Here is a 13,196-nt window from a genome sequence, read left to right on the forward strand (position 1 = left end):
TAATCGGTCATTCAAACGATAAAATTTAAACACAGAAATTTCACACAATCAAATTCACACATAATAAACACATAAATAATATTAAAATATTTTTTTGACTCGAATTTGTGGTCCCGAAACTACTATGTCCGATTAGGGTCGAAATCGGGCTATTACAACTAGAACACACATTTTTATCTATTTCAATTTAGTCCTAAATATTAATTCGAATACCCAAACAATAAAATTTCGTAACAAAAATTCCACACAGTCGTTCAATCACACAATAAACATTAAAACTTAATCGGAATAAATTTTTCTTACTACGAATTTGTGGTTTCAAAACCACTATTCCGATTAGGCCCTAAATCGGGCTATTACAAATATGATGTATTTATGTGTTTAAATTTCGTTTTACTTACAATTTAATCTAATTTTTTATTTTAATATCGTATGTATTTAATGTATTATTATGATTAATAAGTTTCAAACCATACGTTTCATTATTTATTAGATGTTACTTTTAAACATACATCTGTGTTCTAAATCTATGGTTTTCACATGTATATGTATGTGATAGGATTTCTATTATTAATAATGTTGTTAATTGAGTTGGTGTCACAAGTTAACTTGAACTAACTCACGATTGATGACAACATTATGATAAGCAATTATAGTGTATTTAGTATTGATAATTTGATATATTTATGTGTTTAAATTTTGTTTTACTCATAATTTAATCTAACTTTTTAATTTTAATATCGTACATATTTCTTGTGTTATTATAATTAATAAGATTCAAACAACACATTTTATTATTTATTGGATGTTATTTTTAAATACACATCTATATTCTAAGTTTATGATTTCTACATATATACATGTGTGATAAGATTTTTAATATTTTTGAATCAAGTTAAATAAGGATATCAAACCCAAAATTAAAGCAACAAATGACATATATTATTATTACCACATATCCGAAATATACTGCTGGGAAGCTGGAAGGAAGAAGGGACGGAGATCATCTTGGGTAATGCGTGGGTTCAGATAGGCTGGTCGATGAAGATATGGACGGGGTATAACATACTTGGCGGCATTGCTGAATCATATAATAGGAATGCATGGCGGGCTGTCTCAAGAAGCGATACGATGTCGTATTGCCTTTTCTTTTTTATTTTGGTCATCTCCAGCTTAAAACGGTCCCTAATGTCCACCTTAAACTTTTTTGAAGTTGACAAATACTATACCTAACTTTTGAAATGTATGAATTATATTTAGTTGATAATAATAAGAAACTCATAAAACTATAGCTTAGGTTGGAAAACTTTTAAAAGTAGTCTCATTCAGCACGTGCATAAATCCCTCTATATTCTTACACTAATAAAGCAATACTTTTTTCTTCCTTGATGGTGGGTATTAGAAATTTAATTCTCAAACAAAAAGAACCAAATTAAGACGTAAATCATGGAGATGGAGGAGGTGTCGTTTGGGTGCTCTGAATAGCTACTTCAAGTCATGATAATTAAGACACCGACAAAAGGTATAATCACACCTATTTCTGCCTCTGCAACATGGTCGTTAAGCTACCCCCTTCTTAATGGCCCTGCATAAACACGACAGGTCTGATCCAAAACCCTTTTTTGGGAACCATTTGCTTCGTCAATCTTTATTTTATTTTAGCTCAGCTGCTTCGTCAAACCTGTTAACCAGTATTATAATAAATCTTGAGTTGTTTATAATTTTATATTCAAATAGGAAAGCCTTCATGGTCCAATTTATTTTTAAGCTTATCAATGACTATATTTTCATATGAAAAGATAAAACAGAAGAAAAGCAAAGTTGCTATATGTACAGTAGTTGTTTTTCAGCAAACTTTAACCATCAAGTATCAACAGCCATGAGTTTTGCAGTACTAGACTTTTTTAAGAGGTAAAGGGAGCCGTGGGGTTAAGATTTTTGTCTTTAATTACTTTTTGCATCGATCCTAGTTCCTTTTATCGACCACAATGGATGTAAATTGTGTGCAGAAATATATATATATAAATTGTCTGCAGTTTATTCTGTTCAATTGCATGATGTAAGAAACTTGAATAAAAAGCAGACAGCTGCTTTGTCATTATACTTTTTTTTCTCAGAGTATCTATTAAAGAACGAATTCTTCAAAGAAGATTACACATCATAAGGCACCAAAATCAGACCAAATGTTATGTACCACAAATTAAGACTAAACGTATAACAGCAAACCAAGTCCACCAAGCCATAATCAAAAGCTGCAACCAAATCCTGTAAGAGAAGATAAGCTCATCTTGTTCAAGATGTACCATGTCATAAAATTTAGTGGATCCACATCCACCTCTCCTAATTAGAATTCAAGTCACAAGCACTGATGCTAATTCCTTATAACCAAATACGAAACCAAAGCCACTCAAGCCAAAGGCCTTCTTTAACCATCCAACTTCCATGTTTAACTTCTTTTTAAAGTTTTGTTTTTCATAATAACTATATTTTGTATAATATATATATTTAAATATGTACTAGATGAAATTTTGAAAATGGATTTTCTAAAAAAAATGAAAATCTAGAAGAATTCCTGCAATTAAAAACTACAAACAAACAAGCCTCCTGCACCATTCTTATCTTTGCATTAATTATTCTGATTAACTTAAGTCATATAATTATTTTCAAATTTGGCATTTTATGGTTACATCATTTCAAACGCATCACGTCAACTAGAAGTTGCTTGATTTATGTTTTCACGTATCATATATATGTATAATTAAATGATCAATTCTTCACCAATATTCACGCATTTACATTATTAACCTATTTATGCCATCAATATTGCTTGAGGAAGGAGATCTCCTTCAAGAGTTAGATGACCAATGCAGTTTTAGGGTTAATATTAAGTACCAAGAAGGAAACTCGAGACCCATTTCAACATGACTTCCCATACCCTCAAAGAAGAACCTTAAATTTCCAATAAACTATTGGCAACTGGAAGCAAAGTATGTTGTTTTGCTTTTGTTATTTTTAATTTAATAAATAATACATTTATGGAATTATCTTTCATTTTTTAATGGAGAAATTAGTTGTTCAGACTTCGCCCTCTAACTTATTTGTTGTCGTTTGGCTCTACTTAACAATACATTTCCAAGATATTTATTTATTTATTTATGAAAACAAAAAGTCCATTTAAAGATAATGGGCTAGGTGGAAACTAAAAATTTTACAATAATAGATTCTTTAATATATTTTAAAATTTTCAAAAATAAATAAATAGGACTCGTATTACTATTTTAAATACTAATTGTGTGTGCCACAATAATTTATTGATAATATATAGTTAAGGAACATTTTATTTGAGTTTCTGGTGATTTATTTATTCAATTTGAGAAATAAAGGTGTATTTGAAAATAACATACAATAATTAGTGAAACGTATGGTTTGAAATTGATTAATAATTAATGCAGTGATGGAAGTAAACTAGAGGGCTCTGGTGATGGTTACATATGCAAAGAAGAGGAAATGTGTCTATGAACACAAAAGGGTTAGTGGTTTAGTTTTTAGGTTTCTTTAATTTTCTTAGGAATTAAGACTTTTTCATTTTGTCTTTAATTTTTTAGGAAAGCCCGAGGCACTGTCTCAGTTACCAGTGAGTTGGTGATAGTTGTTAGGACGGCTATTGCTAGCCGTTTATTTTGCGTGTATCACGTTTCCTCTTTTAATTAAACTGTGCATATTAAAATAAAAACTTGGTTGAGTGGTAAATTTAAAATTTTACTAATTTAATTGGTGTGGTTTCAAACCCTATAATATGTATATTTTTATTGGTTTTGTTAAAAAAAAAATCCTCCAATAGTATAATTACAAAAAAACATATATCCATAATTTTCATAAGTGAATTGATGTTCGATTGATTCATGACATTACCTTAATTAAAGATTTAGCATAAATAATTTGGGGTAGAGAAGAGATATGCAAATGGATGTAAATTCTAAGCTTAAATAGTACAAACTAAGTCTAAAGTTGATCTTTCTAGCTTTAGCCTACCAATTTTGACAATGCATAATAAAGAGAAAATTGGACATATTAAACTCTATTAAGAGTGGTTAATAAATCAATGAATAATTCAAATATAACATCAACGCATTATAAATTCAAATTTTCACCACAATATAATGATAATTTTATATGAAAGTTGCATTAAACAAGTTTGTTTCCATACCAAATAGATACTAATTTAACCTTTCATTAAATCACCTTCTCTTTTCACAGTAGTAAATATATGGATGGATCACTTTTTTTCAAAGTACAAAATAGATTAAAAATATCATTAATAAATATAAACGTAACACAAAAATTATAATTTTATTTTAGAAACAAAATAAAACAACTCTAACTATGTACATACACTTGGTGAACAAATAAAATAAGAAAATTAAATATATTTTGATATATGAGTTTAATTTTTATGTTTAATTTGATATTTAATTTTTATCTGTTCAATTTGATGCTTAAGTCAAATAATATCTTATAGTCCAATAAACATTTGACACATGTATTTAATGAAAATTGAAATCAAATTAATATACTTAACTTTAGAAAATAAAAAAAAAAACTCATCTGAAAAAACTGAAATACCTTCTGAATGTTAAAAAAAAATTTATGAAATAATATATTAATTAAAAAACACATCTCCACGTCGTACATTATTTATACAACCCCAGTTGGATGCTGAAGAAATCACTAAAGTATCACCACTAAACCCAGTTCTCTGTTACTTGGATTTGGAACCCGGATTATTTTTGACTCGTTTGTCCATTTCCTTTTGAATATTCATCGAGATCCCAAAAATCCCATCAACAACTTTGTTTTTCCTTTCGGTTTTATTCCGTTTTCTCCACGTTCAAACGTCTCAAAACGAATTACACATATCTCGAAGAATGCAGGAATTCAAGACCATCAAGAAAAAAATGTGGATGTTTTCTTGTTAACCTTTTCATTTGCTTCAACTATCTCCCCTACTCCTCTCGCGTAATGGAAGCTATCATCATAACAGCCATAGCACCGATCATCAGAAACAACGAGAAGAAAGTCGTTAACCAACACAAATTCCCTCTGCAAAAGCTCTCCTTCTGGTTTGCTCCCACCACTCGTCCACCTGGTCTACTCTCTTTCACTCCCGGCTCCTAAAATATAAAAAACGAAAAGGGAAAAAAAAAAAGAATCGTTGTTTTTGTATGGCTGCTTACTCTTTCAACAACAACTTTTCATCTGGGAATTGTTATTCTGGTATCTTTGATCCATTTTCACGCGATTTGGGTCTATGCAATGAAAGCTCCCATGGTGGGTCTTTGTCGGTGCCACAGTCTTTGGTTTTGGATCATGAGAAAGGAGAGCTGGTGAAGGCGCCGGTGAAAGTAAGAAAGAAAAGCGTTTCTGAAGAGAAAATTATAGCGGCTTTGAAGAATCATAGCGAGGCCGAGAGGAGGAGGAGAGAAAGGATCAATGCTCATCTTGATACGCTCCGCACCCTTTTGCCCTGCAGACAAAAGGTACTAATTAATTAAGTATTAGAACGATGTTATGTTAAATTTCGGTTTTATCATTGCTATATGACTACTATAATTGAGTTCATAGAACCTTTTGAACCAATTCCTGGGAACTAATTACGGGAAAGTTGGCTTACATACTGTATCCTGTTTCGATGCTTAATTTTCCTGGAACAGCTTTTTCAATAGTTCATAGATGTTAATAAGTGGTCCCATTAGACCATATGCAGTAAGCTTTTCCTTTTTAACTGATTAATTGCCAAGGTAGAGTGCATTAATTTGATTGCTTAGGAAAGTTGGGGAAAGTAAAGAACTTGAGGTGTTTCCTTAAAGCAACTTAGCTTATAGAATGATATTTTTTGGCCTAAATTTTGCTGAGGCATAACCTTATTGGTTTTCCTCTCCCAAATCTTCAATAATGATTATAACATCTTGAAAATTTAGGCTAATTTACTGGTGTAAAAGTTTCTTTTTCCCCAGTTTCTTTCATCAGTTAACATTTTGAAAACCTAGAGAGGTTGCATAGGACGACTTTGTTGATAGGAATGAATCAGGACATGAATGATGAAATATTAATTATTTTGTGGGATAAACTTAAATCAGAAACTCTTGTAAAATGATGATTAGAACTTTTTGCAATACAGAGTTTTTAATATAAAACTGGCTATCTTGAATGGTATCTGTGTGAAGAGAAAAAAAGAAGTTGCGAGCCGTGATGTCATGAAACTGAGTATTTAATGTTTTAATGTCATATCACTTATTGTGAGTCTAGTAATGCTCTTATTTTCTTGCATTATTCTTTGCACTAGGAAGGTCAATTCTCAATTTCAGAATGCTAGAGTCAACTAGGGGATGCATCAGCTAAGGATTATTTATGGTTGAGAGCATCTTTTTGGTCCCAATTGCAGACCTTCTGCTATATTTAAATCGTGGTACATGAGTTGAATCATGATGAATATTCAGAGTTGTGGATGAGTTATGTTCTGTATTTTCAAACAAAACCAATCATGAAAAGCTTGTTTCCAGGAGTGATCTGCATTGCTATATAAAAGAAAGCTTACAGAAAGAAAAATGAAAGATAGTTTATTTGTTCGGATATGCTCAATTAATCGGAATCGAGTTAAGATGAACCTGTAGACATAGCTTTATACAATATTATTTTTGCTGTCAAACCTTAGAGTTGGTCAGTTGGACAGCATATATAATATATCTATTCGAAATTGATGATGATGATAATGATTGGATTGGTGGGGCAATGTAACAGCTGTTCTGCTATGGATCTTGATGACATGAGGTATATTTCTTCAATATATTAACTACTGTATGTTGTTTTGTTATTTTATTAACTACTGGATGTGACATACATAGTCCTGTCCTGGTTAGATGATGGTTTAAACGTAAGCAAGGATTAGGCATCTTATATTAAATGCATTTTTTGGTTGCTTTTCTCATTTCTCAATTTATTTTTTCAATAATTAACTCAAGTAATTATAGGGTTCATCTGAGTTAGTATTCTGGATCAGAGTCTATGCGCATCATCTACTAGGTAGTTCCTGGTTTGATGCTGATTCATCTGACTATGCTTTAAAATGATGTCTTTGAGCTGACAGTAATGTTTCAATTTGCTCATATATAGATGGATAAAGCGACATTACTTGGTGAAGTAATTAAGCAATTGAAAGAACTTAAGAAGAATGCAACTGAAGCCAGCAAAGGTTTACTTGTTCCAATGGATGACGATGATGAGGTGAGAGTTGAACCATGTAATGTCAACGAAGCTGACGGGACATTTTCTTTCAAAGCATTAATCTGTTGTGATTATAGACCTCAACTTCTGACTGACCTACGACAAGCTCTTGATGCACTTCCCCTTCCAATTACGATTGTCAAGTCAGAAATATCTACGTTGGGAAGTCGGTTGAAGACTGATTTTATTTTCACTGCCAGCTACAGAAGCACTAGCAGTGTTGCAAATGTTGGCAACGATGATGATGGTACCGATGCACGGCGTTTTCTTGCATGTTCCATCCGGAAGGCCCTGAATTCTGTCCTGGAGAAGGCTTCTATTTCACCGGAACACTCCCCATTCTTGACATTTCCGAACAAGAGGCGAAGGATCTCCTACATTGATTCCCCAAGCTCATCTTGATTTTCCAAAAAAAGATTAGCCTTTTCAACGTTTGGGGTAAATGGACGACACATCCATTTATCTCTGTATGGATGTTTGTCTGATATGCCCAAAAATTGGTTTGAAATCAATACTATAAATAGCATGTAATTGTTTCCAGAAGACCAGAACGTTTTCAAATGGCTTGTAATAAAACTGTATTACTACTCGATGTATGTATACTCTTATCATCTAAAATTCAAGTTATGTTATAGATTCCATATAAAATAAGAATCATAAGATTGAGTTTGCTGTGATAATAATAAAAGATAAATAGATATTACCAATGAGGCATTGACACAAGGTGAAGGCAAAAACCTTGGTTTGAATAAGTATCTCTAATTGTACTTTTATTCTACTATATTTGTAGATAAAAAGAAGAAGAAGATATGTTTAAGAATTTTAAGTCTAAATAAACAATCACCATTAAAAATAAATAATATAAGTTCTAAAAAGTTCTTGAAACAATAATTGATAATTTCAAAAGAATATGATAAAGCCAAAAAAGCGATCCAACGTGGCGTGGAGGAATCTTTCTTCAAGGTCTTCTCAACGATATTCTTACGATTCCGAAAAGAATAAATTAAGAAAAAAAAGAAACAAAGAAGAAAGTTTGAAAAAAAGGGAAAAATCTTAAATCGCAGGCATATTGAGTGGAATAGAAAACGGGAAAGGAAAAGCATGGCAAAACAAGGAAGCGGATCCATACTTCAATTTGCGCCACTTCAGAGTTCTGTTGACGAAGGATTTTGGCACCGATTATCTTCTTTGAAGCTCAACAAGTTTGGCATCGACGATTCTCCTATTCCTATCTCCGGTACCAATCCCTTCTCTATCTTTTTCTTTAAGTCTGAATTTAACTTCTCACTCTTAATTCACTCAAAAATCTCATATAGTTGTCTAAATTTTCCTTTTCAAAAATCATTACAATTAACTGTTGATTGGACTGGGTTTGATCCAAGTTTCTGTTGTTAAAGGCGGCAATTAATGCCAAGGGTTTTCAATTTCGAAGCTTTGAGTGTAAATTTAGCGTTTTTATGGTCCAAATTCGTTGTCCTTTTTTTTACAGGTTTCTATGCACCGTGCTCGCATCCTCAAGTATCGAATCATTTAACTCTTTTAGCCGAATCCCTGCCTTCTGACTCAAATGATGAATCAACAATGCCGCCTGTTATTCGGGGTAATCGAAATAGGTGCTCCGTTCCTGGCATTCTTTACAATACTAATACAATGGAAGGTTTTCATGCTTTGTATAAACAAGGCTTGCTCAAGGCAGAAGCGATGAAGGTAAAACAGTTTGAATTGTTTACTATAAGTGTGTTATGCAATTGTTTAATTTGATTGAAATCTTATTTGACAAGTTTATGTTTTGACTCAATTATTCTTATTAGATTTGGGAGGATATTCATAGTGGAAAAGCTGTGGAGGATTGTGCAGTATTATCAAGGGTCCTTCTTATCTCATTTGCAGACCTCAAAAAATGGAACTTTCATTATTGGTTTGCTTTCCCTGCTCTTGCACTTGATCCTTCTGCTACCTTGGTAGATTTGAGGCCAGCTTCTCAATGGTTCACTTTGGAAGAGGTGCTTTGAATGTGATTAACACTTGCGAATTTCTGGGTTATTGTATCTTTCTCAGTGCTTAAAAGGCTTTTATTTGGTACCTTTTTTTACATGCAGGCAGAGTCTGTATCAGCAGCATGTAATGAATGGCGGAATTCAAGTGTGACGGCTGGTAACCTCTCTGCTGTTGCTAGTTCGCATTGAAATTCAAATGTGATTATGTTCATTTTTTCTTTATCCATGATTTTATGCCATTCATAGCCTGACTTTATGAGTCTACTGCAGATGTTCCATTCTTTTTGGTTAGTATTGATTCTGATTCACATGCTGCCGTCAAGCATCTTAAGGATTTGGAAGCTTGTCAACGTGATGGTCAAAAGGTCTGTCTACCTTTCTCTTAATGACTTTGAGCAGTAGTTTATGATTGCAAAGGAGACTTTTCAATGAAAATTCCATATGATAGATGATTTTGATAGGCTAAAAGTGCAAAATCTTGGACATCTTTTTCTCAAAGTTTTGACATGTGTTATTGGCAGTTGCTATTTGCATTTTATGACCCATGCCATCTTCCAAACAATCCTGGCTGGCCTCTCCGCAACTTCTTAGCACTTATTTCTGCCAGATGGAATCTGAAAACTGTTCGCTTTTTGTGCTATAGAGAGATTCGAGGTTTTGCTGATTTGAATTTGTCACTTGTTGGTGAAGCCTTGATTACAGTTCAACAAGGTAGGGTGACCAAATTTTGGGTGACAGATTTTTTTTGGGATCATTATTTATCTGTTCCAATGGTATGAATTCATTTTACACTATCTTTGCTGTCTGCTGACATACCATCTCTCTTTAGGATGGAGAGAACAGCAGTGTGTGCCCAATGCTGTAGGATGGGAACTTAACAAGGGGAGAAAAGTACCAAGGTGTATTAACCTTGCTAAGTCCATGGATCCAACTAGGTACTTCTTTCTATATTGTCACCTCATTAAGCATAATATTATTATTTTTATATATTTTACCAGAGCATTTTGAGATATTTTCCACTTTTTTCCACAGGCTAGCCATATCTGCCGCAGACTTAAACTTGAAACTAATGAGATGGCGTGCTTTGCCATCTCTTAACTTAGAAATCTTGTTTTCTCTTAAGTGCCTTCTCCTTGGAGCAGGTACCCTTGGATGTCAGGTTGCTAGAATGCTTATGGTATGTATTCAGAAAGCAGCAACCGCAATTTCAGATCATATTTCTTCTCTCTTGAGACTGAAGACAGTTTATGTTGTAGGCTTGGGGTGTCCGCAAAATTACACTACTTGATAATGGAAGGGTGGCTATGTCTAATCCGTTGAGACAGTCTCTATACACTTTGGATGACTGCCTTAATGGTGGTGATTTTAAAGCCACAGCAGCAGTGAGAAGCTTACAACGAATATTTCCTGCAGTGGTAATTAATTTTCTTTGAGGCCTATGACACAAAGATCAACACAGAACAGAAAAATCTATCCATTTCCACTCACCATTTATCTTATTATGTGTTTCTTAGGAAGCTGAAGGTATTGTTATGGCCATTCCTATGCCTGGACATCCAGTATCCAGCCAAGAAGAGAAAAGTGTGCTTGAAGATTGTAAACGACTCAATGATTTGATTGATTCTCATGATGTAATTTTCTTGTTGACTGATACTAGAGAGAGTCGATGGCTCCCTACTCTTCTCTGTGCCAACAGTAACAAGGTTCATCTCCTTAATTCATATGTCAATTGCTTTGATGTTTGGAGTTTGTTGTGGCATCATGGATTAGGATTTGTAAAGATCTGTTTCTGGATTTTATTCATTTGATGGTGACATAATTTCTTCATCCTCTCTCCTTATGCAGATAACCATTACTGCAGCTCTAGGATTTGATAGTTTCTTGGTTATGCGCCATGGGCCTGGTCCTTTTAACTCCATCCCTAACTTGAAAGCTGAAACAGAAAACTCTTTAGCTGCTGGCATGGACAACCTTGCCCTAACAAATACAGATGGACAACATAGACTGGGTTGTTACTTCTGTAATGATGTGGTTGCCCCAACAGATGTAAGTTACCTGAGTTTCTAGAGTGCAACAATTGTTATGTAGCATTTTTGTATGTCAAGCTTAACTATTTTTCTGTGGTGGATTATGCAGTCAACTTCAAACCGCACGTTGGATCAGCAGTGCACTGTTACACGGCCAGGGCTTGCACCTATTGCTTCTGCACTGGCAGTGGAGCTTTTAGTGGGCATTTTGCATCACCCTAATGGGTAAATCCTTGGAACCATATGAAAAATGTCTTTCTCATTGTAGTTTCTTTGAAGATTTTGAGCAAGCTTTTAGTTCTAATCATCATGAATTAATCAAAGTCTAGATTGTTTCATTAACCACCCAATTATATATGCAGGATATTTGCTGAAGCTGAGATTGCCAACTCCAGTAGCGGTGGAAACTTTGAGCTTCCGCTGGGTATTTTACCCCATCAGATTCGAGGCTCCCTCCCCCACTTTCAACAGATGACCCTTTTGGGCCACTCCTCTAACAGTTGCACAGCATGTTGTAGCACTGTAAGTTCAGTGCTTCTATTAGTTTTGGATAATTGTGATTTTATTATTCAAGTAAGCAGAATTCTGCTACTGAAACAAATATTTGCACATCTTAACATATGTTCATTTGACTGTACAACTTTACAATAAAACCATACAGAAGTAATTCCCCTATCAATTCATAACTGTTTGTTCCTTGCATCATTAGTGTTAACAGCAACTCCTTGAAGCCTCATCTATACAGTTCCTTTAATTCTACTTAACCAATCATGTTCACTATGACGTTTGCCATCAAACTGTCTATAATTCCTTTCTCTCCAAATCCAATAAATGAAAGCTGACCAAGCCAGCCTTAAAATGATTGAGATTAAAGCTTTTCCCTTCAACTTTGCACTAGCCCACCTCAATTCCCAAATCCAACTCAAAGGTTGTCTACTAAGAGAACATAGCCTTAACACTGACATCCAAATCATCCTGGAAAAATTGCATTAAAAGAATAAATGTCAGTGCTTCTATTATGATTATTATTATAGCTCTTTGTTTTTCGCTTCCTTTTTTATCCCGTCTGTTTCCTCATGCTTTTTAGGTGTCTAGTCTGTATGAATCTTTCAGCAAAACTGGTTTTATGAGTTTACATGTGCGGGTTTTGATTTTAGTTGATATTGAGAGATTTGGAAATTTATGAATTTGTTTGATGTTGGGTAAATTTAGAGCCCTTTGGCACTAGGGTTTCTTTCCCAAAGGGTACAATAAAAGTCACATACCTACATGCAATCTCTGAAACAAAACATGTGCTATGGAAAGTATTGTCATCGAAGAAAGCTTTAATAATAAATTTCAAATATTTATTGCATTATCAAATTAAATTTCTAGCATGCATGCATAAAGTTAGACTTTAGCTTTCGATATTTAGTTGAAAGTTGGAATAAATTGATCAAGGTTCCATGTCCGTCGTTGTAGCAGTTTAACATTCTGTTGATTATGAACAATCCTTTTCAGGTTGTGTCAGAATATCGAAAGAGAGGTATGCAATTCATACTCCAGGCTATTAACCATCCAACGTATCTGGAGGATGTTACTGGACTAACAGAGTTGATGAGATCAGCGAACTCTTTTCAACTGGACTGGGACGATGATATTGAGGTCGCAGATGATGAATGCGTCGAACTATGAAGAAACAAATTGTACTTTTTCAGGTCATAATTATGGCAATTTATTCTTTTGTAATACATGTTAATTGTATAATAACAAACAGAAAAAAAAAAGTCAAATTTATGTCCATGCTCAGTTTCCCACCTTCCAATTTCAAACATTTTAACACAAGTTGATTGGGGAGATACTGGCAAATTTTTTTTGCTGGTTTCGTTATTTAGACACTATTTTTTTAAAA

The 13,196-nt window shown here is 33.5% G+C and overlaps 2 protein-coding genes across 2 annotated transcripts; both read left to right on the forward strand.

Moving 5' to 3' along the window:
* The first annotated feature begins 4,606 nt into the window (after positions 1-4,606).
* LOC121217741 (putative transcription factor bHLH107) lies at positions 4,607-7,938 on the forward strand. Its single transcript, XM_041093870.1, has 2 exons — positions 4,607-5,537; positions 7,171-7,938. The coding sequence occupies exons 1-2, from the start codon at positions 5,223-5,225 to the stop codon at positions 7,681-7,683; spliced, it is 828 nt and encodes a 275-aa protein (XP_040949804.1). The 5' UTR covers positions 4,607-5,222; the 3' UTR covers positions 7,684-7,938.
* A 272-nt stretch (positions 7,939-8,210) lies between these two features.
* LOC121217740 (ubiquitin-like modifier-activating enzyme atg7) lies at positions 8,211-13,196 on the forward strand. Its single transcript, XM_041093869.1, has 14 exons — positions 8,211-8,518; positions 8,771-8,988; positions 9,093-9,284; positions 9,381-9,435; positions 9,549-9,643; positions 9,800-9,989; positions 10,108-10,213; positions 10,311-10,455; positions 10,535-10,693; positions 10,793-10,981; positions 11,124-11,324; positions 11,415-11,530; positions 11,668-11,827; positions 12,806-13,196. Exons 1-14 carry the CDS (start codon positions 8,383-8,385, stop codon positions 12,977-12,979), a joined length of 2,136 nt encoding a protein of 711 aa, XP_040949803.1. The 5' UTR covers positions 8,211-8,382; the 3' UTR covers positions 12,980-13,196.

The sequence above is a fragment of the Gossypium hirsutum genome, chromosome D05, assembly GCF_007990345.1.
Source record: "Gossypium hirsutum isolate 1008001.06 chromosome D05, Gossypium_hirsutum_v2.1, whole genome shotgun sequence".
In the NCBI taxonomy this organism is placed as follows: Eukaryota; Viridiplantae; Streptophyta; class Magnoliopsida; order Malvales; family Malvaceae; genus Gossypium; species Gossypium hirsutum.

What these genes read in the sequence shown, in the direction of transcription:
- LOC121217741 (XM_041093870.1), top strand. Translation starts at nt 5,223, where the DNA reads ATGGCTGCTTACTCTTTCAACAACAACTTTTCATCTGGGAATTGTTAT. An exon ending in TTTTGCCCTGCAGACAAAAG is followed by an intron (nt 5,538 to 7,170) that starts GTACTAATTAAT and finishes GCTCATATATAG; the next exon opens with ATGGATAAAGCGACATTACT.
- LOC121217740 (XM_041093869.1), top strand. Translation starts at nt 8,383, where the DNA reads ATGGCAAAACAAGGAAGCGGATCCATACTTCAATTTGCGCCACTTCAG. An exon ending in TCAAGGCAGAAGCGATGAAG is followed by an intron (nt 8,989 to 9,092) that starts GTAAAACAGTTT and finishes TATTCTTATTAG; the next exon opens with ATTTGGGAGGATATTCATAG. An exon ending in AATGGTTCACTTTGGAAGAG is followed by an intron (nt 9,285 to 9,380) that starts GTGCTTTGAATG and finishes TTTTACATGCAG; the next exon opens with GCAGAGTCTGTATCAGCAGC.